The sequence below is a fragment of the Xiphias gladius genome, chromosome 7, assembly GCF_016859285.1.
Source record: "Xiphias gladius isolate SHS-SW01 ecotype Sanya breed wild chromosome 7, ASM1685928v1, whole genome shotgun sequence".
NCBI lineage: Eukaryota > Metazoa > Chordata > Actinopteri > Istiophoriformes > Xiphiidae > Xiphias > Xiphias gladius.
This window is the reverse complement of record NC_053406.1, coordinates 18,164,846-18,191,273: the sequence shown is the minus strand read 5'-3', so window position 1 is coordinate 18,191,273 and position 26,428 is coordinate 18,164,846. Positions and strand designations below refer to the sequence as shown.

At 43.1% G+C, this 26,428-nt stretch overlaps 1 protein-coding gene across 1 annotated transcript; it reads right to left on the bottom strand.

Moving 5' to 3' along the window:
* Window positions 1–281: 281 nt before the first annotated feature.
* On the bottom strand, window positions 282–26,428 carry LOC120791502 (rho guanine nucleotide exchange factor 26-like). Its single transcript, XM_040129908.1, has 15 exons — window positions 26,201–26,428; window positions 24,052–25,714; window positions 23,182–23,233; window positions 22,839–22,981; window positions 21,122–21,178; window positions 20,495–20,655; window positions 17,931–18,083; window positions 17,610–17,739; window positions 16,969–17,043; window positions 16,451–16,540; window positions 15,691–15,845; window positions 9,403–9,612; window positions 2,835–2,905; window positions 2,467–2,571; window positions 282–2,078 (listed from the first exon to the last, which is right to left on the bottom strand). Exons 2-15 carry the CDS (start codon window positions 25,621–25,623, stop codon window positions 1,936–1,938), a joined length of 3,117 nt encoding a protein of 1,038 aa, XP_039985842.1. The 5' UTR covers window positions 25,624–25,714; window positions 26,201–26,428; the 3' UTR covers window positions 282–1,935.

Genomic DNA, 26,428 nt, shown 5'->3' with positions numbered 1-26,428 from the left:
CAGCACACAGTTGCATACCCCCGATTTAACTGCGGATATCACATCAATATCTGAGAAAGTGCTACTGGCCAGAGGATTTATGCACATTTCTGATTACCCCATGCTGAAAGTCCAGAGAGCAAATGGCTTATGTGTTCCTCCAGTAACTTTTGGAACAATGTAAGTGGAGTAATTTTCTTTGGTCTGTGTAGCAGGGGAACTCAGGGAAAGGAGATGTCATACTGATCATTGAGAATACATGACAGTACCCAAGTAATTCAGCTTTTATTAATAGTGGCTAATTAAAATATATAAGGTTGACTATGCAAATTTCTGCAATATAAATCTGTATTTTGGAAAACATACATGGTACAATTCAGGCTGTTTTACATATTTACACGTACACAGATGATTTACAATAGTTACAAGGACAGAAAGTGACTGAAATAAACTCAATTCATGCTTAGATGTGTGGTATCACATAGCTAATTTTCCCTGAGTGCAAATGCAAAGCTTCGTCTGCTCTCTTAAGAGTGTCAATACTCTTGTCCTTCCTGCAGGATGCTATGCCCACTACTGTCATACCTCCCTTCGTGTAGCTCAACAGTTGTGGTTGTCATTTGGCCCGGGGCTAGAGCACTGGGCTTGATAGATGGCGTTATCCCCAGACTCTGACCAAGCCATTCATTTCCTTTAGCTTGACATGGCAACACTAAAAAGATGAGTCACGGCGGCCAATCAAATTAAAAGCAGGGCCAGGCAGGGCCACTCATCTCTTACCATCAGCACACGCAAATTAATTTTAGCTTTCCTCTGTAACATCACAGATATAAATCCTAAGGGGGGGGGGGTATTTATATGTACACCTCTAGCTGGCATCAAGTGTGTGTGATAATTCAGGCTGTCCAAATCATTGAGTGGATGGAGAGAATGATGGCATTTGTGACACAAATGCAGAGTCTGAGTTACGAGAGTTGACATTAACTGGTGACAAATAGCAAGGTAGGAAACAGATACTCGGCCCTTCTGCTTAACCATATGGATCACATATGAGATTATATCTCCCAGATGACTCTAATTCTTGATATTATCCAATTAATTATGAGTTATTCTATTTACACAAAGTGCCTCGGGCTTTAGACAAGTAGCAATCGTTTTTTCTTCAGCATCTAAACATACACCCAATTGGATTTTGTTGTAAATATCACTGTAATAGTTTCACTTGCCATCAGATGCCACTGAAACAGCCATAGGAGTTTCTACACCAACCCACACACTGTAAAGAAGCTGCCAATCTCACCCTCTTGCCTTATTATCACTTTCATTGTCAACATCTTCGAAGTTACATTGTTACTGGCAAAGCTCCTCCTAATGACATGGCCTGAGCCTCATTAACAGCATTCATCAGCCTGCTATCATTTTCCACACTATTTGGTCTAACTTACCTCCTATAGTGGTACTGTAGTCTCAATGATTACGTCACACATCACTTATACTCTAGAAATATGTTTGGAAAAACAGCAAAATGTACAAATTTAACACCAACGGTTGTTGTGTAGCGGGGTGTTGAAAGCGGTGACTTTGGCTGTGGGTGTGAAATTAATGAATGTGTCATATCCCACTGTCCAACCATCCCACTCACACGAGGACCCATCAGTAATTACGTAAATCTCTGTTCTTCCACTGGGTTCTCTTCTGAACTCATTCTTTGCTTTGAAACTCAGACAGTGTGCCTGAGATTTCGTGAACGCTGAGCAGAGGTCGGAATTACGGCTTCATCTTTATTCCCTTTGTAAAGGGTCCAGAAGCCACACAGCTCCCATACTGGTCCGCTTGGTCCCTGAAGACAGGTCACTCATGCTGTTACCGAACTCATTTCTCTGGGTTCACTGCTTAAAAAGGGTCACTAAAAGCCGAGGAAAGCCCTCCGTGGTTTAAGCAGCTGGCTCGTCATGCTCACACATGAGTCTCCAACCCCTGCAGGCGGTCCATCCTCTGCATGTTACGCTCAATGGTGGCCAGACATGTGATTGGTTCGGCACACTCCGCGAGGAACCAGCCCCTTTCTCCGTCGCGCAGTCGCTCACCTTCACACCAGCCTAGGAGGAAAAATTGTATTCACGTGAAAACTGACGCCTGTGCTGCGTTTCCTGGTGCTATTACTGTCTTAGTGCTTTTTTTCATGCTAAATGCCGTCTGTTCTTTAACAAGAAAGTCTGTTGCTATGGTCACCCAAAGGGAAATGACCCTTGGCCCCTGTGCATTTGTGTAGATTTAAAACCACATCATCAAACAGGGATCAGGTCCATTATGTGGAAAACATGGGTGCTGAAAAGGAAACGTGTAGAAGTGCACGACGGAAGGACGTGATTGAAACAGGAAGGAGGACAATGAGAAGAATACTAAAGAGCGTGAGTGGAGCTGTACAAAGAGCAAGAGAACACGACTGAGCAAGAAACACAAGGGAGGCACTGAGAGCTGACGTACCGTCTTCTACCTTCTGCGAGACCAGCACCACGTCAGCAACCTGCAGGGACAACTCATCTGGTTGCTTGGCTGTGTAAGTTCTGATCACCTCCATCTGCATGGCATCTGGAAGAGCACGTACGAAAACCCAAGTCAGTGGACCCGGAGAGGAGACTTTGGGTCCATAAATAACATTAGTTACACTGGCCTTTTTTTTTTTTTTTTTTTTTAAATATACTGTATCTGAATTAACACACACATTCCAATGACATCAAGCTGAGGGGAAAAAAAAAAGTTTCATTTAGTGACCACAAGGTGGTACAATAGCCTAAAAGGAGAAGTCAAGGAGCCCATATGTATATGTCAAAGTTTGTTTGTGCGTAACTCACTGATTCTGTCCTGACTCTTCTGGTTGTTGACATTCTGGCCGAGAGCACTGATCCATCGAGCACGCTCATTTCTAAAAGCACACATAACAGCACATTAAGAAACTGTTAAATATTTCTGGCACTTAAAAAGTTCTGAATACTAAGAAGAGTTGGATCAACTTCACAACTCCCAAAGCCTGACAGTGCTGTGGGAGTTGCTCACTCCTTAAATTGTGGTTAAAGGTGCTTAACTCTTTTGATTTTGTATTACATGTGGCAAATGCAATGTTAGAGATGTTTTTGGGAACATACATGCACACAAGCAAACACGCTACTGAGGCAAATTGATGATTTAGTTGACAACAAGTTTTGCCTTCCCTCCCTTCTCTCTGTCCCTTGTCAGAGAGAACAGAGGTGTGTTTTCAGTCGGGAGAAAAATGAGAATAAGCACAAAGGCTGCCTCTTGGGAGCTGCTTTTGCTTTCCCTCTCTCTTGTGTGCGTCAATTGGGGGGGGGGGGGGGCACTGGGTGGAGTCGCACAGGTCAGATTCCATGAAACACTGAAACACTATATCTCATTTCACCTGTTCTCAGCCACTACAGAATGGAGAGTAGACGGGGATATTTAGAAAAAAGGGAGAGGGAGAGATAAAGGAAGTTCAGGAAATGAACCATAGCTGGTTTATTGAGGCCCTCTGTGACTCAGCACCATTGGCCTGCATCATGCCGACGGGTACAACATGCAGACAATCACAGGCTGACCAGTATTTGTGTGCGGACCCTCTTCACAAGGGCATCAAATGGACCTCAAAACAGGCAAGTCCCATGAGTCAGACCTCATTATTGTGGTCCCATTGTACACATGCCATTCAGATCCTATTCAGGAAACATAAGCTGTAAAATAATGGGTCGCGTCATCCCTCAACTGCTAACTGGACAGTATGAAATCACCGTATAACGCTGATAAACTGCTACTGGGAATAAAATCATTAACTTAGAAGCCATCAACGTGTACACACGATATTATGACTGGCATAGAATAACCTTTGGGGTTTTACAATAAATTTTACATTCTGGGTTACGCTAGGACAGATAGTACTTCTCAATATGTATAATAAAGATTGCCATTTTAGATTTTTCCTGGGGTCATACTCCTGGTGGGAGTAAACACAACTGACTAGTCGAGTGATTTCATTGCTTTTTATAATTTATTTTTTTATATTCACCATTTGATATGTGAGAGAAAGACGATAGTAACACCTTTACCGGGTATCATTATCTTTACATTACTCATTGACAAATAGGGGCAGCAAATCTTTATGTAGTTCACCATATTAAGTTTATAATTGTCCATGAAGCAAAGCATACCATAGAGAAAAAAAGGGGAGGGAGACTAGGTGGAGGAGGTGAAAATGGAGGATGCAAATGGCCACCAATTCATTATTGAAACACATACTAATTATTTTACCCAATTTTTAATAGACACAAATGAGGAGGCCATATTCTGTTACAACTTTTTGTGTGAAAGAGAGGAAGTCACTGATCAGTTTGGGTATTCTTCCACCACTGTGACTTTCCTACTGGTCATCCCATGAGAACATGAAATAAATGCTATTCAAGTGAAACCCTATTACACAAATGTAACAGAAATGCGCTTCGCCGAACGGCCTGGCTTCGTCTCTGTACTGGATTTGCAAGTTCTTCTTACATCCGAGCTGCTCTGTGGGAAAGGCAGCTGTTAGTCGTTGCTATTGACAGCTGGACCCACATGCCGGCAGCCTGATACATGTGCAAATACAGAGCACGCCATCATGACAGGTCGCCCCTCTCACACATAAACAGCTGCAATACTTTATTGGAACTATGAATGTACGCGTATTCAATATATTGTGCACAAGTGCACACAGACAACCATGTGTGTGAGAAGCACTTAATGGTTATCTGTGGAATGTGAGGCATGTACCAAAATAGGTTTAAGGTTAAGAAAAAAAAAAAAAAAAACAGCCTTCAAATTGTAAGAGTGTGTGTTTACATACAGGCATGTGAAAACTGCATATGCACAAACAGCAGGTGCTTGCCCTCTTCCTCGCTAGATGACTCCAGACCTGTGCAGGATCAGTCTATTCATGGTAGTAAAGCTCCCTTTGCCCTTAACCATTCATCGCAAACAGCAAAAGAATGCCAAGAATCATAAATCTATTGCCAGAGCTTCTTGTTCCACCTCTGAAAAGAAGAGAGGCCTCACTACTGCACTGTAAAACCTCTTTCACAAAAGAAGATTAAGAGTGATGACAGACTTGCTAACTTTCCCTCCTCTGCTAACTTAAAATCACCAGCAGACGACTGTTTTTCATCTAATTTCATCACTCCCTCTCCCCTCCTCACCCTTTCTGCTAACGCCTATCAATTTGTATACCATATCAGCCAAATCCCTCCCTTGTTTCTACTTAACCACGGGTCAGAGAAGCATTTGGGTACAATTCCCACTCCTTCGACAAAAACATGACATCTCTCTGCCCTGAGCAGACCAGCCAGGGAAACTCCCAAGCGGAGGGAGCGATTCTCATCAGCAAGTTTTCCGTTATCATATAAACAAAACCAGACATAAGAAAACCCCAAATAAAAACAGACGAGAGCAGACAGAATTTTTAAAAAAATAAATAAATAAATAAAAAATTCAAAAACAATGCCAAAGTGTGTTGCAGAAGTACAGACTCCCTCCTCCTGGCTGGGGCTGTTACACAACCGTTGCTGCCTTGTGTTATAGCTGCATATCTGACTAACAGAACTGTTCTGCTGCAGACTTCTGTAGCTGCTCTGTTCCACTACTAGAGAAGCACTATTCACTGCCTCTGGAAAGGACACAACATGAGGGTCATGGGGAAAGCGCGCTGACATGCGCACACCGAACAAAAGGATACACACAAACGGACGAGGACACGGACGGAAAAGAAGAGAATCATCAAAACGATGCTGGAGAGGACTGTCTGAGACCAGCCACACAGGCGTCCTTGTGCCATCTCCAATCCAGCTGTCTGTCTGAATTCCTGTTGTATTACGCCACTGCTGAGGTCAAAGATCATCTATTGTATGCATCTTTCTCAGCTTGCACAGTGACATGTGGGCCACAGTAGACACGGGTGAGGCGTCGGCGTTAGAGTTTGCAGGTAGAGAGCAAATGGAACTGAAAGCAGAAGCGCCCACACTGGCAAACACCGAAAAAGTCCACCTCTACGGTTTCGTTTCCGCAAAATAAAAAAGATAAGACCCGCCTTTGGTCAGAATGTGTGGAATTTCACATTGGAACCCGACTTGAGCTGCACTGAAGTTTAGAGGGGAAGTGAACAATATATGTAGGCATACGCGACACAGCCACTGCCTTTTCAGTAGAGAACATTTAATTCCTTAGAACCACTGATGAATATACCTGCTCTGCAGAGATCATATACAAAGTAGGCCTGCATTTTTTTGGTAGTCTTTTGAAGTGTGACAGCAAGATCAAATCAGCTGAACGCCTTATCCTATCCAGTCAGCAACTTCCTTCCCAGGCTTTCTGTGGCTTTTTGTGAACACTGAAACACACCACGTGAAAAGGATTTGTCAATCAATTAGTTTGACAATATTTTAGCTTTACTTTAGTATTATTAACACACATTGTGCACTTTGTCACAAAAAAAAAAAAGGTTGGTATTCGTGCTGAACCTATTTCTTTAGTCACTACACCACTACATAACCTCTTCACTCGGATGAAATGGTTGGTCGATTGAAAACAACAGAAAATTACCCACCAAATGTGGCAAATTAGTCGTTTAAGTCATTTAGCAAGTCATTTACTCTGTTTTCCTTTATTGCAAATTCAATGTGTTTTGATTTTGGGCAGCTGGTCAACAGCGCAAGCATTTGAATTCGAAACCTGCAGCTCTGGAAAACTGTGATAGACACTTTCACAATGTTCTGGCATTTTACTGACTAAACAATTAATTGATTAATTGGAAAAAAAAACAATATTGACAGACACATCAGCTGTGAAAATATTAGTTGCAGCACTACTAGACTGTTGCTCCGTCAAGAGAAGCTATTTGACGATATCGCCTGGGTCTCTGAACTTGGGTAATGAAACTAATTATTAGACGCAGCCATGATATCGCCCATCCTTACAGCAATTTCCGAGAAAGTCTAAACACTCATCATCTGTCCTCTCTACTTCATTTAACTCTGATAGAAGACCAAAGTAGGCTGAATTATGTAGCACCAATTCTGTGTGTCATGTTGGGTTAGATCACTGAACTGGAGTGAATGGCTGGAGGAAGAGGAAGTTATTCCCTGGTCATCAAAAACAAAGAGCAGACACTGGCTGCTGTCTAAAAGATGAGACACGGGACTTTGAAGAAGAGTCGGGGAGAGGGAAGTAAAAGGGCGGGTGGAGGGATAGTCGTGGGAAACAGCCCACTTAACAATGGGCTGCTACTAGGCAACAGCTTAAACAATGCCTAGCAACCACTGCAACAATGGACCGTTGCCAGGGTCCCCTCTCCTCAGCTCATTCAGTACTACAGTGAGTGGAGCGCTACTCCACACACACACACACACAACACTACATCTCAGCCAAGGGCCCCGAGCTATCAAAGGAGGGAGTCTAGGGGCTTTCCACGACAACACACACTAGACAGAGGGGGCAGCTAGACAAGGGGACCCCCACGTGTATACATGGGCAGTATCTAAAGGCTCAGGGGGCAGCACATTTAAGTCATGTCACTAAGATTGCCTCCCACACAGGCCCATAGCAGTCACACTTAACGCTTTTACTGCTCTCGCTTTGTCCGGTATTCACAGCGCAGCAGCTAATACGAGCATCACACACCGGAAAACTAGATTTCATTTTGAACAGCTACAGGGAGCAAACACAAAATTGGACATCGGAGATGTGTGTGATTTTGCAACTATTTCAGTTTATCAGGACTGAGTAGGGATTATGTGTTAAGGTGTTTCTTTTCACAAAAGAACTACTGACTGCCGTCCTCACACTTTGACATATTTCCGTCAAACAAGTATTTTCATTATCGGTTCATCCGTCAAATATTTTCTCAATAAACTGCTTAATTGTTTGGTCTGTAAAATTTCTATCCCAGTCTTTCAAAAGTCCAAGGTGACATCTTAAAATGTCTTGTTTTGTCTGACCAACAGTCCAAAACCCAAAAATGTTCAATTTACAAATCACAGAAGACAGACAGGGAGGGAAACCAGAACATTTTTACATTTGAGAAGCTGGGAGCAGAGAATTTGGGTTGTTTTTTTCTTACAGATGACTCAAAACCATTAATCCATTTTCAAAATTGTCGCTGATTAATTCTCTGTAGATTGATTAAATGGATTAATGAATTCCTTCTACTACTTTTAACAATTTACAGTTTCATAGGTGTAATCAATTTTTTGAAGTAAAAATCAAAATTTAAACTTTCACGGATTAAATCTTTACAACTGTAGTCAAAAAAAAAGAAAAAGAAAAAAACAATATTTGGCTGATTCAAGACAAATGCTACAAAAAGGCTTTAAATGAGTTGAGAGCCATGTAAAGGCAGAGTTTCGTACAGTGGAGCTAAAAACCACAGCTTCTATAATGAGAATACTGAGGGAGGTTCTCTATATCTACACAGGAATGAGGAGGAACAGGCCCTGTGCATATGAAAACATTCATATGCACAGCAAATAATTACAGCGAAAACCGAGTGTGTGTGAATGTGTGTGTGTGTGTTTTCGAGCATATTTGTGTACGTGTGTGAACGTGCGCTGCATTTCCCAACGCTAACTAGAACAAATTCACCCTGCATTAAGCCCAATATATGACAGATCCCCTTTGTTTGTACTGGTTATGTAATCTATCTAAACAACTCGCTCTGTAGTCTCTTCGCCGTACAAAGAGATGGAAATGGGCGTGCTGCACATGCAACAAATGTCAGCTGTAACCAGTAGACTTTAAACAAAGGAAGTTGCTTCCCTAGAATAGATGGTTGGGCTGCAAGACGCCCAGTCAACAAAACAATTATCTGGTACAGCCGGTCTGCGTTACAGTACAAATGAAGAAAGTATGGTTGTATAACAGACTAATAAACTTCATTTCCTAGGTCACATAAACAAGAACAGCGAGGCTCGGGATGTGTCTTGAGAACAGAAGTAACAGAATATCCCTGTGACCTGTAATGGTCCAAAAAGAGACTAAGAAATAAGAGCTAAGGAGATAGGGTTAAAGGGATTTTCTTACTGTAAGTTAAAGAGCATATTAGAGCACATAAAAGGTTTCAGGCAGAAGAGAAGGTCCTGAGCCGTTTCTCACAGAGACGAGTATTCAGCCATGGAAAAAATAATAATGATTCGAGACTCACTCTGTCTTGACTGGAAAGCAACACATCAAACCTTATGAGCCCCCTGCTCTACTAATATGGATGTAAAAGATGCAGGAGTAATGTTATGTCAGAGGCGAAAATGACTCACCAGCTGCTCCACAGCAGATCTCGTAAATCTGTAACGGAGCACAAGTGAAACAAAAACAGCACAGCAAAGCGGGACAAAGGTTAGAAAATAAAGCACTCACAGCAACTCCGTCCCCAGGATCATGGGCACCTTTTCACCGGAGTGGTTGCTACGGAAACGCAGGCGGAAAAGATGATTGGCGCCGGCTTGCCGGGAGCTAAGCATGCTGGTGGTGCTTCTGACCGCTGACAGGTTGAGATCCTCCGGCTGGCAGGAACCCACCCAGATGTGGTCCCTCAGAGCGTAGTCTATCACAGCATAACTCTCGTCACTGACAAGAAGGCAGAGAGCAAAAGGAAGGTTTAATGTTTCATTTCATGCATTCAAGATGGCATAACGGCTTTCAATTCACTGGCCTTCACTCAATTGAGATTAAATCACGTTGATTTTGAAGTGCGACAGAAGTTTTGGTGATGGAGGCCTTGAAATGTGTAAAGTGGACTTGTTCATCAAAAGGCTGCCACTTTGGATCTTTACTGCGGCTTCAGTTGGGAAGCCACAGCAAAAGAAATCCCCTTTCCTGTCATGCAGCCACCAACAAAACCATTTTTACATGGAAATGCACAGTGTACACAGTACACCACACATACAAATAGAGCTGTACAGTTGGTATTCAAACATTAATGCGGATTCAGCTGCTTTTCTCCACTTTTTTCAAATTTTCTAACAAATATTTGGACAAAGAGTAATTTAACAAAAAGCTGTTTTTCATTTTGACTTTTTGGAATGAAGATGTTATCTTCTTTATGCATTTCTGTTCCCAAATGGCTCCTGTGGTAGTCTGCTGAAAGCCCCAATCCAAAATTGGTGTAATGTGCCCCTTCAGTCCTACATGTTACAGTCTGCATTCCTGGATATGGTACACCAGCCATCAAGTGGAGCTTTGATAAAAATATACTATGTTGTTGTTCGTTTTTTCACTATTAAATTAAATCAAAATCTTTATAAATAGTGAAACTAATGTCTGTCATGGCAATATGTTTTGTTGTCGTATTTGTTAATTAATTTAAATCAAATTAAATAAATATCATAGTCAAATATCCAAAGCTTAAAAGAAAAATAAATAAATAACAGAATCACTTTGTTGCAATAATGAAAAACAAATGTACAAAATTACATGTGAAATACATGATATTTGCTGGTTATTGTGTACCTGCTACACCATCCACCCTCACACATCAAATTTAAGCTCACTGTTTTCAGTAGAGATCTAGTTTCTTGGTACCTGAGCTAATCATCCCCTGAGAGGCTTAAGGCCGTGTGGTTAATAAAATTCACCTGGATTAATAAATCAGCTGTCACATTATGTCTCATAGTCTGTGCCAGTCAAAAGTCCAAATTTTCAGCTGTCTACGTATCCTTACACTTAATCAGCTGCCCTCTGGTTTCTTTAGCACACGCCTACATTTCCCATGAGTACCATCACCTGAGCATGACCCCGTGTCCAGCAGTACACAGACTTAGTCAGGAACATCTGGAGTTGATTGTGAAACATGCTACCTCTATTGCGGCGCTGAACTTGGAGAAAACGGGTGTGTGTGTGTGTGTGTGTGTGTGTGTGTGTGTGTGTGTGTGTGTGTGTTTGTGTGTGTTTTCATAGTGCTCCGAAGAACAGGAGCTCAGGTCCAGCCCACGTGTGTTTCATCAACCTGAAACTGGAACTCAAGTCAAGCTGAGAAGCTACTGGACGGGAACTAGCTTCAACAAGGAGTTGTTGTCAACAAGCTACACACACACACACACACACACACACACACACACACACACACACACACACACACACACACACACACACACACACACACACACACACACAACAGCGGGGGCGAAGGTAGCGGTTAAACAAACAGTAGTGAACAATGTATCTGTCCATGTCTTACTGTTTTACTTACACACACAAGCCCTGGACTCCGGGGTCATGACTGGTTGGAGAATCCAGTCACGGTTGGAAAGTTCTCAACAAGGTTCAACTGTTACAACTCAGCCCCTATTATCCACCAATCAATCAAGTTAAAGCCTGTTTCCCACAACCAATTAGACTTCTTAGAGGACAAAGAAAGTACAGGGAGAGACAAATCAGATAAAAGCAGAGGGAGTGGACAGGAAAGAGGGAGCTGACAGGAAGTGATAGAAAATGCGAGAAAAAGATACTCCTTACAATGAACCTGCATCTAACCGCTCTGTGCACCGGGAAAACCGGACTGAACTGAAGCTTAAAGAAAAGGTTTGACATGTCAGAAACTATGCGTCTTTGCTTTCTTACCACTTCAATATTTTCTCTGTTAAATATGAAGCTGCAGAGCCAGGAGCCGGTTAGCTTAGCTTGGCAAAAAGACTGGGACATGAGAGTGGTATCAATCTTCTAACTCTCAGCCAAAAAGCGAATAAGCATATTTCCCAAAATGTTAAACTATGCAGTAAATCTTTTCTAGCTCATACCCCTATTTTCAATCCGATTTACTAACCTACAACTTTATCCCAGTCGGTTTTTGTCAAAAGCTTACATGGTAGTAAAGAGCTTAAAGTTCGCTGAACTATACCTTTGGACCACCCAGCACTATGAAAATGGATCACTTCTTTTTTTTTTTTTACCTTAAAAATTTTTCCCATAGTTATGTATCAAAGGTTTTATAAAATTGATTGTAAGGGATAATAAATGGATAAATGTTTGTATTGTAGTATTTTAAGGTATTTTAATGTATTGCACAGTTCAAGGGGTTTTAGGGGGTAAAAAAAAAATCATCATCAAAATCATGAAAACCTCCCCTAAATTTATACCTTGAAAGGACCTCAGGGATGGTTTTCAATGGTTTTTTGTCAGTTTTAAGAAATTATTAACCCTTTAAAAACCCTTTAAATCATGCATATGATCCATTAAAAACACATTAATGTATGACTATTGATTAATATAGCTCCATTTTCAGGGTGAACCCCTAAATTTGCACATGTTGTGAAAGTCCATGTAATGTTATTTTCGAAATTTTAAACCCCTAAACCTTTCCCCTTAAGAATCCTTTAAACTATCCCCTTTATCAATCTTTTAGTAAATCCATTAGTTTACCTATTAATAAACCCAAATCTGAGATGTAAATACCTGAATACTGTTTGGAATACAAATCCCTTAAAATATCATTCATTTTCCCCAGAAAAACTTTTCAGACCTTCACGTAAACCAAAATCCTTGTTATCCCGAATGATTTCCTACAATAAAACACTGAATAATTCCAAATATTGTTTGGTGGTAAAATGAGAATTCCTTTTTTGGCTGGATTACAGGGTCGCCAGCATTTGGCTCCCGACTGCCCCACAGGTAAAATGCCTGGAATTCCATTTACATGACACTGGGGAATGGGATGGGTGAGGAATCCGTATATTTGTGGGATGAGTTTTCTCGTGTGCGGGTGGGGCTGCAGCGTCAGATTATTGCTAAATAGAGGAATGCAGGTGGGAAATGGTTGAGAAGTCCTATGTCGAAACATGGAAGAGAGGCGTTCAAATCTGAAGTGGTAGGAGAAAGAAACGCTATCCAGTGTTTGGCAGTCACCCCAGATACACTGCTGGTATGAAAATCGCTCCACTGTTTGAGATAGCGCAGGCATCTAGCGCACGTCATGACGACTGTGCAAGCCACCATCTCACTAGTGTACAACCAGTTCTCCGACACACAGACAGAACTAACACAAATCCTCAGAGAGATGTCGAGATAGGACTCCAAGTCAAGCGTGCATGCATACACATAACCGCACACGGTGAAGGCATAATGTTCTGGTGCAAAGTGGGACTGTTGAGACTATGGCATAGTCAAACAAACAGAGGGAGGGAAAAAAAAAGTAGAGCAGAAAAATGTCGGGATTATAGACTCGCACACGTACACACACAGTTAGGACAGACAAAAAAGCCACAATGTCACAGCCACCAAAAACGAAAAGGAAAGGACAGAGTTAAAAAAACAAAAAAAAAGAAAAAACAAAGACAAAACAGAAAGATGGAAACTTCAACTTCAACAATACTGAATGTTTAGATGATGCCCAGCATCACACAGGAAAAAGGGGGGAAGTGAAGATGAGAGAGGAGCCAGCTGGTGTGGATGCAGTGTTATGTAAGTGTTCCTGTGAGCCAGAGAGCAGCAGATCAACACTTTCCCTCGCTGCGTGACAATAGCTCGGTCTGACATGGAGTTGGTTTCCAACAGACAGATCATTGCTTTCAGATCCAGTTCAAAGTTAATAAAGCAAGCAGACTGGATAAGCCTGAAGTCTATTAATCTCTTATTGAATGTTTTATTCCCACTCCTTTCTACAATTAGCAAAGAGCAATGAACAAAACAATACAAAATATGTAAACAAACAAAACCAGAGGTTTCAATTATTGAATGTCAAACTTAGTTCTAAACTGCTTAGAAACAGGCTGCAACTAATGTTTCTTTTTATTTTTGTTAATCTGACAATTATTCTCTCAATTAATCGACTAACTGTGGTCTATTAAAGCTCAGAAAATAGTAAAAAAAAAATGTCCACCATAGATTCTCAGAGCCCAAGGTGTTTTTCTGCTGACCGACAGTCCAAAACCCAAAGAGATTTAATTTACATCGATATAAAACAGCACACCCTCAAATTGGAGAAACTGGAACCAGTTTGGCATTTGTGCTGAAAAAAGAACTTAATTCTCAAAATAGTTGCCAGTAAATTTTGTCAGCTGACTGGATTTACGACCTTTAATACCTAAACTTGTTCAACACTGAACCGATAAAAGACTTATTAAGACATCTGAAAAATATTTTGATTCGATAAGCAGATACAATACTAAATTTATTTTCAGTTTAATGCTACTGAACCCTAACCAAAGACGGAATTTTATGATTCGCAATCAAGAAACGCATGGTAACACACACACACACACACACACACACACACACACACACACACACACACACACACACACGTGCTCTCTTTCTCCTGCATATTAAGAAATAGAGGGCTATAAAAGTGAAAACATTCAAAGGTTTTTTCTCTACTTTGTTCCTAAAGTGTAGCTTTGACCTCTTCACCCCTTCCCTCTGGTTTTCATGGTATTCCTAGACATGTAAGTGAAAAGATTTCAAGCATATAACTTTATTGCATTTGGCAATAAAGTGAAGTTAGCTGCTTGTAAGACCCCCCCCACCCACACACACTCCCAGTCATTATGTACCAGAAGGGTTTGTGACCTGGCGGTGCCTGGCTAGCCTTGTGTACCCCTGGGGTGTTTTTGTTTTGATTACTGCAGATGGAGTGCAGTAGAGTAGCGTGCCACAGCAGGGCTCCAGTGCTCCCCGCAGTACAAACCAATATTATAACAGCTTCTCCAATTCAAACGTGCACACACGAACAAATACACACACTGATTCCGGAGCAACCCCTTTTCCAAATCCCTCTTCAAAACACAGGTTTGACACCACACACTGCTGGATTCTGCCCACCTGGATCAGATTCCCAGAAAAATATCATATGGAATGTTTTTTTTTTCTTCTTTTTTTTTTTTTTAATGATTCTTAGGAATCCTGAGTCTGTGAGTCGCGGGACAATCAGTTCCAGACACAGGGGGAGATGTACGGGAAAGAATTTCTTTGGCACAAATAGACACACTTGTGCACACACACACCCGCACTACACACACGCAAATGAAAACCACATTATTTCAAGGAAATCTTCTTGATGGCTTGCCTCATGGCGTTGCCTAAAACTAAAGGAAACAGAGGAGGGGAACGCAGACTGACTGACAGGGCTGACAATGAGCAGGTCTTCTAGTTTAGGATGATTCACGGTACCGGGACGTGTTGGAACTTTGACAACGTTCGTAAAAACAAGCTCACAATCTTAATGCCAGATCGCAGTAGGTTCAGGTAATTGCACCTGTTCATCTTAATAAACACACCCAGGAAGCAAGGGGGGGTGGGGCATCGCGGAAAACCAGTCGGATTGTACAGTGCATCTGCAGGTGCCAATCCCTCGCAGCTTTTTAAAAAATCTTCTGCAACCCTGCTGATAATGACAATTTCACACTGTGGTTGTGACACAATTGTTATTGCCATCGTTTCATGTATTTTCACAGTTTAATTTTATTCTATTCAGCATGGACCTCATTGTTTTTCATTGGAAAATGCTCAATTCCCAGGACAAGTTCAAACACGGGAGCAATGTCACACGCCCTGTACTTAGGGTCTTAGCCATATGCAGTTCGTACACACACACAGTGAAAACCAAGGGCCCACGGTTACACTTTCACCCTCAACATGTCCGAACAGGTGACGTATGGGCAATGCCGGCACATCAAGGCCGCACTCACGGTGCACAACAGTTCCCTTGCTTACCTCTTCTTCCTGGTGACGATGAGGACGTCGTTGAAGAGGAAGAAATAAACCTGTTGCCGTGACGTCCGCTTGAGGAAGATGCCGTTGTCCTCGACAAAGGCCGTCAGCTCTCCTCTCTTTACCATCCACCTGGAGGACGAGACCAGGGGGAAAGGCTGGAGGGGAAGAGGAAAGAAAATGTTATGAATGGGAAAAGACAAGAAAAATCGATACAAATAATGTATTTTTAAAATGTCGGTGCTGTCAGGAAATGCTACATCACCATTTGTGTGCGCATGCGTGAACAGCTGGCTATGCAGACTGAGAATATGTTCACTAGACATCTGTAAGTCCCAAATGTACCAACAGCTATTTCCAACATTACTTAGACACACAGCCTGCCAAGCCTTGTGTGCATTGCATATATAGATACTCGTCAAGGGAGTGATGTTGGTGTGTACGCTTTCTGTTAATTATACGCATGTGTGCACATCAATGTATGACTACATAAGGCAATGTTTTACATACTTGATTAATGCCTACTTAAGGGAATAGTTTGACATTTTGGGAAATATCCTTGATTTTGCTTTGTTGCAGCATGACAGACTAAGTTGGTTGACATTCTGCAAGAAGGCAAATCAGTGCATTTTCCCAAAATGTCCAACTATCACTTTGAGGTTGTTCATGTCAGTTGTTAACCAGAATTATGTCATTTTCAAATGAAATACCATTCAAGGTGCAAATATGTATCAGTTTGATGTATTTTACACCATGTCCATACCTTAATCTTGAACTCCAGCTGAGAGTTGATGGTGTACATCATTTCTGTTCTCTCCATTGTGCGAGCTCCCTCATTACACTTTCTTACCACCTGCTCACACACACACACACACACACACACACACACAAACAGTACAAACAGTATCTATTAATCACAGTCACTCATATGCTGAAATTTATGAAGTAGAAGGGCTGTACTTGCTATTTTTATTGCGTTTTTGCCACAGATTTTTCACCAAAATACAAAATTAAAAGTGACTGTCTCCGAGCCCAGTCCTAATCACCATGAGGAGGTTCTACATATATATTATGTGTATATATATACATATACACATATGCATATACATACATATACACACATATACACATATACATACATATACACACATATACACATACATACATATACACACATATACACATATATATATAAAGGTGAACATTTTTGAAAATATAAAAACATAAAATACAGAATTGATTTGATGTAACATTTCAGGTTGACTCCTTAAACCTACTGACCTTGCTCACTGCTTGCAAAGCCTTCTTACACTCTTCATATTGTGCTGAGTCTTTAGGTGTCTTCTGACAAATTGTCTGCAACACAGGGAGTCAGGGCACAAATAAGTTACACTACTTCATGCAATAAAAAAGCCACATAAAACACATTCATGCACAAATACCCAGAGGATTCATTGGACGCATGCACACTCCACTCTATCAGAAGCCTGATAAAATTTGAATGCCTTAAGGCACTGTGGGAAGAAATGTATTGAAACCAAACTTTCTCAGGATCCAAAAGCCTCTGAGTTTACAAGCAGAAAATCCAGAGTCCCTAGGGAGAAACTGATGGAAGACGGGGGAGAGGAGGATGAAAGTAGAGCAGCAGAGAGAAAGAGAGGGAAGCACAGTCGGGACAGAATAATGTGGTGCCGCAGGAAGCATGAAACTAAGTAAGAAAAAAACATTAAAAGAAAGTAAGAGGAGAAGTTAAATCAGGTAAGATTATTAAAGAATGATATTAGGTTACACAAACATCTGTGAGTTTATAAAAAATCTGATGTAGAATTATTCGGGGCAGTTTGAATAAACAAACTGTTGCATAAGAGTCAAAGTCTTCTAATTCCAAAGTTCATGCTACTGTATGTCTTCAATGCACTCACATCCATGAGCAGGGGCAGACGAGTGATCCTCTGCATGGGCAGGATGAGGAAGGAGATCATCGGGAGGTTCCTGCAGTCTGGGTGGCCCTCTATCCTGGTCAGCACCTCCTTAAAAGCTGGATTCTTGGACCTGCCAGAGAGGACGGAGGGAGGCCGGGTGTTCAGAAAGAGGAGTAACTGACGATATACATAGAAGGGGGGGGGGGATGAATGGGAGGAAGAGCAAACTCCCTGGTTCAGAGTGTCAAAACAGTCATGTTGGATCAAATCCAGGAGCGATATGATAAGAACATCTGTCTGTGTGATTTCTCGGTCACTCACACCAGCCTCTGCAGGGTTCTCTGCTGGTACACCTCATTGGAGCAGTATGTGACGTAAGGATCAAAGGTGGACTGAGCATGCTTGCAGACGATGTCGCTGATGTCGTCGATCACTATGTTTTGTTGATGTTTTTCCTCCAATTCCCTAAAGAACCTTGGCAAAGGACGGAAAAAGGGTTAGTATGTCAGGGATTCCTACCGTACATGGCAACAGCTTGAGTCAGACGCTGACAAATCATGAGACATCCCACACTAGGGAAAATATAGGATATAATGACAGGAAGGCAGGAAGCGCTGGCAACACCTTTCTTCTAAACCTGCTGTAAGATCACAAAAGAGGAACTCCCCACCTCCTAAAATAGACATAGCCTACCATTAACCATAACACAGAGGCTTTTCCTCTTCCTGAGAACCACCAGATGGCCGGTTTAACAGCACGCCACATGTCCAGCTTCAAGAGAATAAGTGTTTTTGCATGTGCGATCCAAGGTGACAAACAGGAAACTGTTGCACAGACACAGGACGCTGACCTTAACGGGGTGGACCGAGTTTGGGCTCGTCTGCAAAAGCCCCTCTTATGCCCCTACCCAGCCCCATCTCTGATTACTCCCCACACACACTGTGTTGTTACTATCTATGGGAAACCATGCTTCTTGTCGACCATGTAGCCTTGTCTCCATGCCTGACCCTTTGCCCTTTGAACTGTAGCCTTTCTATTGAGGGCATAAGCACACAGGATAACAGAAAACACACGGAGACACACACACACACACACACACGCACGTTGCCCTGTCCTCTGGTCCATGTCCTGAAGGCGGAGTCATGGCTTTAACAGGTCAAGGCTGCTCAAGTTCAGGCTGCGCTCCCTCCTGGGGAGAAACTCACTGACCCCATTAACAGCAAGGTGTCATGAGGGAAGAGGTCAAAGGACGGGAGTTAAATAAGGGCGTTGATAAAAAAAAGAAAATAAAAAAAGGAAAGTGAACGCCCAAAATGAGACTGCTGACCAAGAATTATGAATGAAAATGAAACATTCTACCAACATGTACTAAAGAATAAAAAATGTATTAGCCCCCACAGATATGCTCTCTGTCACAGTTTGTCTTGGTGTTACTGTATGTTGCTGTATGTTGTCGTATACCGAGGGCGCAAGTGAAATACAATCTGTAACACACCTGCATGTAAAATACGCACTATTGCACATAGACTATACAGAAGTCTGCAGGTGGAGTGACATTCTGTTGTTTTCTTTGAGAGGCTAAACTCGAAGCCTGACTATCTCTTCCAAGTAAAGCATCTTATTTAACCGGTGTAACAGGCCATTTTGTATCTTAAGGTCCTCTGTCACTACGACTCTCTGCCCTCCACTCTCCTCCCTGGAGCTATGCAGGTCTAAGTATTTAGGCAGGGAGGGTAAAGTTTCGCATTAACGTGTGGGGCATTTGCATAGGAATGAGAAAGGAGTGCGAGATGGGCTGCAGCACGTCTGAACACAGAAAGGAATTTTTGGGGAATTTGCAGGTACCCCGAATCATGTGGGAATGAGGTGTAAATAAGTGTACAAATACTGCCCATGTCAATCCATATGTATCCAGTAAGCTGCAGAATGCAGGGGGTAATATTAGTAGGAGCTGCTTTTTTTTTTCCCTGATATTGGAGATAAGTCACATGGACATGTAGATGGCATATTGTATGCAAGGGGAGAAATCTTTCCCTCTGAGGACGGGGCTGCAATCCTGACATGGAATCCTTGAGCAAATGTCATGAACAGTTGCACATTGGAGGCAGTGAATGCTCTGCATGTATGCAGACGCGCGCGCACACACACACACACACACACACACACACACACACACACACACACACACACACACACACACACACACACACACACACACACACACACACACACAAACACACACACACACACACACACACACACACACACACACACCTTCACTGAGACAGCCATGATAAACTAAAACTCAGTAAATGGTCTTAAAACAGGCTTTTCAGACTTACATTTTTCAGCCCTGGGTAAACTTACACGCCTGGCAGGGGAAAAAGGCTACCTTAACCTCATTTTATGCTTAGATTTATGAACCCAAAGGTTCCAGCTCCAAGATCCTGGTATTTGACTTGGCTACTCTGTAGCAGGTCACAATTAGCTGACCAGGCAAGAAAATGGTCCTTTTTTTTGTTTTAGTTTTGATCTCCACTTCAGGTTTTGTTTAACAATCTCAAAAACTTGGTAACAACCTGTTTGTCGAGTAGTGCTAGAGTACTGTAAGCCTTGGACTAAATGTGGTCTAAAGCAAGGCCTCGGTGTGGTCAACAGTCCCTATAGCAGGCTTGTAGACTTGAACCACGGTAGACAATGACTTCAAAGAAGGACATGAGACTGCTGCAATGATGAACAGCTACTGAAGAGCAAGCTCTGGCGCTATTATCATTATGAATACGGACCTGACAAACAGGTCACAAACTGAGCAATAGAATTTTAGTCGAACCATATCCAAATTAACAGTGATCTAGCTACACATTACAGCTCAACCACACACTTACTTTTTGCTAGCCTCACAGACGTCGGTGATGTTGGAGAAGAGGTGGTGGTGTTCAGTCTTGGTCATGGCCTCGCTGAGCTCTGCGGAGTTCTTGAACATGCGGATCAGGATCTCCAGACTGTGGAGGTAGGAGTGCTCCGACGAGATCACCTCAAAAATGGCCTAATGAAGGACAAGATGTTCACCACGTGCAATTTTTGGTTCAGTTACCCCCTCTAGGTCCGGACAGTAGGCTGTCATATGAGGGAGGCTCTGACCTGAAGACACTTGACATACCTGTGTCATGTTTGGCATGCTAACAAACAATACCGTGCACAACTACGCACTTACATCAATCAATTCATCAGTATCATCATTCTTATTATGACATGGATTCAAGTAAATATTTATCGGTATTTCAGTCCTTCTCCTCCCCTTTACAATGCATTCATTTTAAAGTTATAATAGTCCATGATGCATGTATCCTGCTGTTCTCCCTTAATGGATTTTTTTTTTACTGGAGTTGAAACAGACCGAATGGACAGCTATACTTCCCGAGTGCATGGTAAGTCTTACCCAAGAGCGTGTGTGGTGCAAAATTAGATTCTTCTCACTCTGAACAAAACAAATTATAAAATACGATTCCTACCTCTTGTCTTTTGCGTTCCTCCTGACTCATCCGGTCAGACAGACCACTTTTCTTTACCTAAACAGAAAACACACCTTGTGAAAAATTAGGATAAAAAAGGAAACGGAAGGATTTTAAAAGTCATGAAGATTGCAAGCGCATAGTCACACTTATCTGACCACTCAGTGCAAAGGAGCACTTTGCATACCACACTGAATAGGCAGCCAATGTAGTTGTTGTAGAAAATGTGGAAAAAAGGATCTTTGCTGAATGAAGAGGCACAGGGTGAGTGCAGAAATAGGGAATTTGTTGTATCCACAAAATTCTAAAGGTAAAATAGGCTGCTCTTGTTCTCATTTTGAAAGTGTATTTTGGCCGAAATCTTACGGTTAAAAGGAAAGTGTATGTGCGTGTTGGTATGTGGCTGGCAAGACTTGGTCCAGAGATGTTTAAATAGGACTGAAACAAAGCAATCGTTTGGAAAGGACAGGGTGTGGGGAGCTATCGAATTAATCAGCCAGTGGCTTTTCAGATTGAAGGTAAGGTTGAATAAAAAAAAATAAAAAAAACAAGCCTCCGCCTTGTGTTTCCCAAAATACAACCTATATGACCTGGGGCACATTCACATTATACTTTACCAGATCACACATGCAGTCAGAAATCCTGAGAGGCCATATTTCCTCACTTCCATTACCTTCTCATCCTGTTTTTGTGTAAAGTCACAAGGAAGTGATACTGCTCCTGGAGGAGCCTTCCTTCTCTCTAGTATCTGCCCTGAAGCCCTCGGCAGACACTGAAGAACCAAACCAACCCGCAGTGGACAAAAACATCTCTCTGAAAGTTTCTAGTGCGCCTTGTTGTGCAAACTGAACTTCACCCTGCTTTGCAGTTTCACTGGGTGTAACTGGAACTCAATCAATTAGGTATCATCATTCAAAATGCAATTATAAGTTCCCCGTTTGAAGTCTGAACCTAGGTTTTCTTGTTTGAAGTTGACCAAAACTTCATGCATCAGCACGATGTTAAGAAGTGTCTCCAGGAGAGAGCTTTCCTTGCTGAGACTACACAGTTCCCCTGTGTTTTGTTGACATACACGACACAACCAGAGACATTTTTCTTAACATTCTCTAGTTTCAATTCCAGTTATTAGAGTTTGTGTGCATGCTATTCTCTGCCCAGCAATCTCAGAACTAATCCTAAATACCTCAATCTCAGCTATGGCGCGTTTTTGCAAATGGGAATGCCTAACTAGAAAACTAAATTAGCTCATTCCCTTCCTCTGTATCCCTCCATCCTTCCATTCCGATCCCTAACTATATTATGTAATGCAGAGCCATCGCACTTCTCACTAGAGGCAACATTTTGAGCATATTTGCAGTCTGACAAGTATGTAGAGTTTGCCAACACATTGGCATTACGCCCAGCAGTGCTTCCAAGACTTCCTGTGGGTCTGGCTGACAGTCTGCCTCCCTGCCCACCCGGGTCCTAAAAGAAATACTCCTGTACTCCATGATAAACAGAGTCAGGGGCAGACATAGGAAGAAACAGTGGGAGGATGGGTATGGACCGTGGCCAAACTGGATATGACAGCATTCTTCAGAGCACTAGCATTCCAAGACTCCACAGCCACAGCACTGAGTGTGTACTATATGTTTGTCTGTGTACTGTGCCTGTGTGGGTGTGTTTGTGTGTGTGTGTGTGTGTGTGTGTGTGTGTGTGTGTGTGTTTTATGTCTGACCACACTGAGCTGGCTCCAGGAGGTGCGTATGGGTCTGTACTGCACCACGATGCCATTATCAGCACTGGGTTTTGTGGAATCGGCATCCTCATCTGAATCATTATGCAAGGCCTTCTCCTGGTAGTTCTGATACAGCTCCTCTTCTGAAACAGTCAATTTTTTGGACAGAAAGATCCATCATGTTTTAGTTCTTTTTTTTTTTTTTTTTTTTTTTTTTAAAGTTAGCTACTGTTTGTTTGAGAGAGCTACAGAAATGGAAAAAAACAGACAGTAAAAGTTAAGAATAAAGGGAAAAGTGTGTTGGAAAAAAAACAAAAACAAAAAACAGATGGGTGTTTCTCACCCTCACTGTCAAATGTCCGCTGAGTGGTCAAAACGTTCTTCCTATCTGGATTCTGAAAGAGAAAACCCAGCACAAATGTAATGACTGTAAGGACAAACGAAGGGACCAGCCAGATACACACGCACATAAAATCGAACAGGAGTGTGTACCGCTGTCACCTGGCCTTGCCCTTTCTGGTGACATCCTTCACTGACCCCTGTCTAATTACAGAGCCATTGTGTATCTAAGTGTGTATGTGTGGGCACTGTGTCACATTACGTCATGCCTCCCAACAACCGCATTAATTGTTTCCTTGTAAGGCCTCGTCCCACCTTCTGCTGCTGCTGCTGCTAAGTATGCTCCACAATACTCAGTCTGTGTTGTAATTTTATAATCTGGACTTTACCCTCCAATGCTGAAAGTCACTGTCAAAGCAATCTTTGTGCACAATCAAATATAAACCCATCAAGTGGATTATGATCAACTGACTCAAGAAATCTCAAATCTGCTACAGCAGAGGGAAAAAAAAGTCCACAGCACATTTACAGGGCTGTTTTTGTGTAATGATAGCTGAGTTCAGCAACAAGCATTCAGGGGTGATTTGCTTTGCAAATGAACGCTTAAATTAATATCTTTGGGCATTTATTTCTTTAAAAATTGTTGTATAGAGCTTTTCAGGGTGTTAGTAGATATTCAGACCTTACCGCATTAAGGTTAAATTGCTCCTTTTCCCATATATGTGTGAATGTTTTGGGTTTGTTTTTTTAATGGTTATTGCAGGATATTTCAACCCTTTTTTCCTCAATAGCACCAGTAGTTATTTCTTGGGTGCATTCTAACACTTCCCCTTTGAACCCACCACCACTTTTTAGGACTAACAGGTTTACCCACCTTGTTTTTGCCAGTGCTGGGGGGCTTCTCTGTCCCAGGACTACAAGGCTTTGAAATCCTGGGGCTGGCATGTTTGGATGTCCCAGGACTAACAAGTTCCGGGGTCCCAGGGCTCGCAGGCTTGGGTGTCCCAGGGCTCGGAGACTTGGGTGTCCCAGGGCTCGGAGACTTGGGTGTCCCAGGGCTCGGAGACTTGGGTGTCCCAGGGCTCGCAGGCTTGGGTGTCCTAGGGCTAGTGAGGCTTTCAGTGCCAGGACTTGCTGGGCTGACTGGTGAAGCTGGATAATCCTCATTTAGCCCTTTGATGACAGGCTGGTACAACCGATGGACCTTGGGATCTACCGATGGGACCTCTAAGTCTACTCCACTCACAACAGCCCTCCTATAGGATGTACTCCTCAAGCCTCTCCTAAGTGTCCCCGGGCTCTCACTCTCCCCCTCTGTCCCCTCACTGCGGTCCCCTCCTGTGGAGAAGTATTCTCCTGTCTCCACCATGCTGAGGGATTTCAAAGCTCGCTTGGAATGATCCAACCCCAGCAGCCCTACCAAACTTTGGCCTTGCTGCCCGGAGGGAGGCCCCTTGCTCTGCCGAATATCGGATGCTAAACCCTTGGGAATCAGCTGCTGGGTGCCCATCTTCAGGGCAGCTGGACTGTGGGTGCTGAGAATGATGGAGGGTAAGATAGATGGGGAAAGACAAGGAGAGAGTGAGTTGGAAGAGATGGAAGAGGAGGAAGAGGCATGCCTTGTGTCCTCTGAGGAGGCAGGCGAGGATGAGGACTGTCTGAGGAGCGCCTGTCCTCTGTCTGCTGGTGATGGGGAGCGTGGGGTCGGGGGGTCTGAGGAGGTGAGGGAAGAGAGGGAGGGGATGCTGGAGGTGGAGCTGTGAGAGGGGGTAGGGGTACGACAGGCTGGAGGAGAAGGGCTGGATGCGGACGAAAGGGAGCTCGGTTCATGGTGGTTGTAGTTGTTGTTGTTGTTAGGAGAGCGTTGAGACAGGACAGGAGAGGAACCGTTAGGAGGAACAGCTTCTGGTGAGGGTGAACTCGTCCCAAATGCTATCTGGTCTTTCTGTGAGCTCAGATTGAACGGACTGCACATGAGTTTCCTGGAGCCAAGGGGATGCTTTTGAGGCCATACTGTCTCTCCATTGCTGTTTTTCCTCCTGTCGCAGTCTCCATTACACACTCTATTGTCCAGTGAAGCAGATCGGCTATCCTCAGACCTAAATTTGGACAGTGAGAAGCGTCCATTGGAGAGGTGCCCGATGCTGATGCTTCGAACCACTCGGGATTTCCTGGATGGTTTGTGTAGCGTGTGCTTCAACACCGCAGTGTTCCTGCCTGAACACGGGGCCGTGACCACCAGTCTCTCAGCAGGTTGGCTCAAGGTGAAGGAACACTTTTTGTCCTCCACAGGGAAGTCCGTCGTCATGACCCCATTTATGTGGTAACTGAGGGGTCGCGGTTTGGCTTTGCTTGAATCCTGGGGGTTTTTACAATTGTCTGTGCGGCGTTTCCACAACGGAGTGATGTTATTATTGGACAGATCTACATCATTGCCGATATCCATGGTTGTAATGTACCTGCGTCCCCTTCACTGTCTATCCAAACACACAGGTCACAGTGCAAACACCGCAGCCCTGTAGAGAACTGATCTCACCCTGAAGATAAACACAGGAGGGCAATACCAATCAGTATCAAAGAGCTCAGTGCAGTGTCCAAATTCCCAAAGTTTACTCATTAACAGGGATTCGGCGCGGATACTTGCAGCTAAACTTTGGGAACATGAGTGCGAACAGAAGAAGCCAAGCTCATAACCCTATTGTATGTGTTCACTGTTGTGAAATGCCCTAATTCCAAGCACAGAGCTGACAATATACGGTTAGCTGCGAGCAATCGGTCTTATTCCAAACGGGAAACAATGGTCCGCGGCAACAGCGAGTTTAGAGACCCAGCACTGTTTTTATCTCCTCGATCACTTAAAATCCCAACAAGTTGCACTTCCGTTTGCGCATCCGTGCAAAAGTCAACTGCGTGAACGGGTATGTTACCGTTACTTACTGTGGCACCAACAGACAGTTTCTGATCCAGCTGTAAGAGAAAAGAGCTCTTCAGCTAATTCGTCTCAAGAGTCGGACGCAACTTACCTCTAATCGGTCGCTCTGCTGCAGAGTGCGTTCATCGTAACCTGCGCTGTTGGGAAAAACCACTTTCTTCGGCCGGCTGGGCTTAATCCTGCATGGCATCGAAACCCGAATCAAGTTCGTGGGAACCAGAACTGCAGCGGCGGACTTGCCGAAGCGACCGTGCGCCCGACGACGAACTCGTGTGCGCGGTATCGAGCGCGTCTGAGGCGCTGCCGGCTGGGCTGGGGA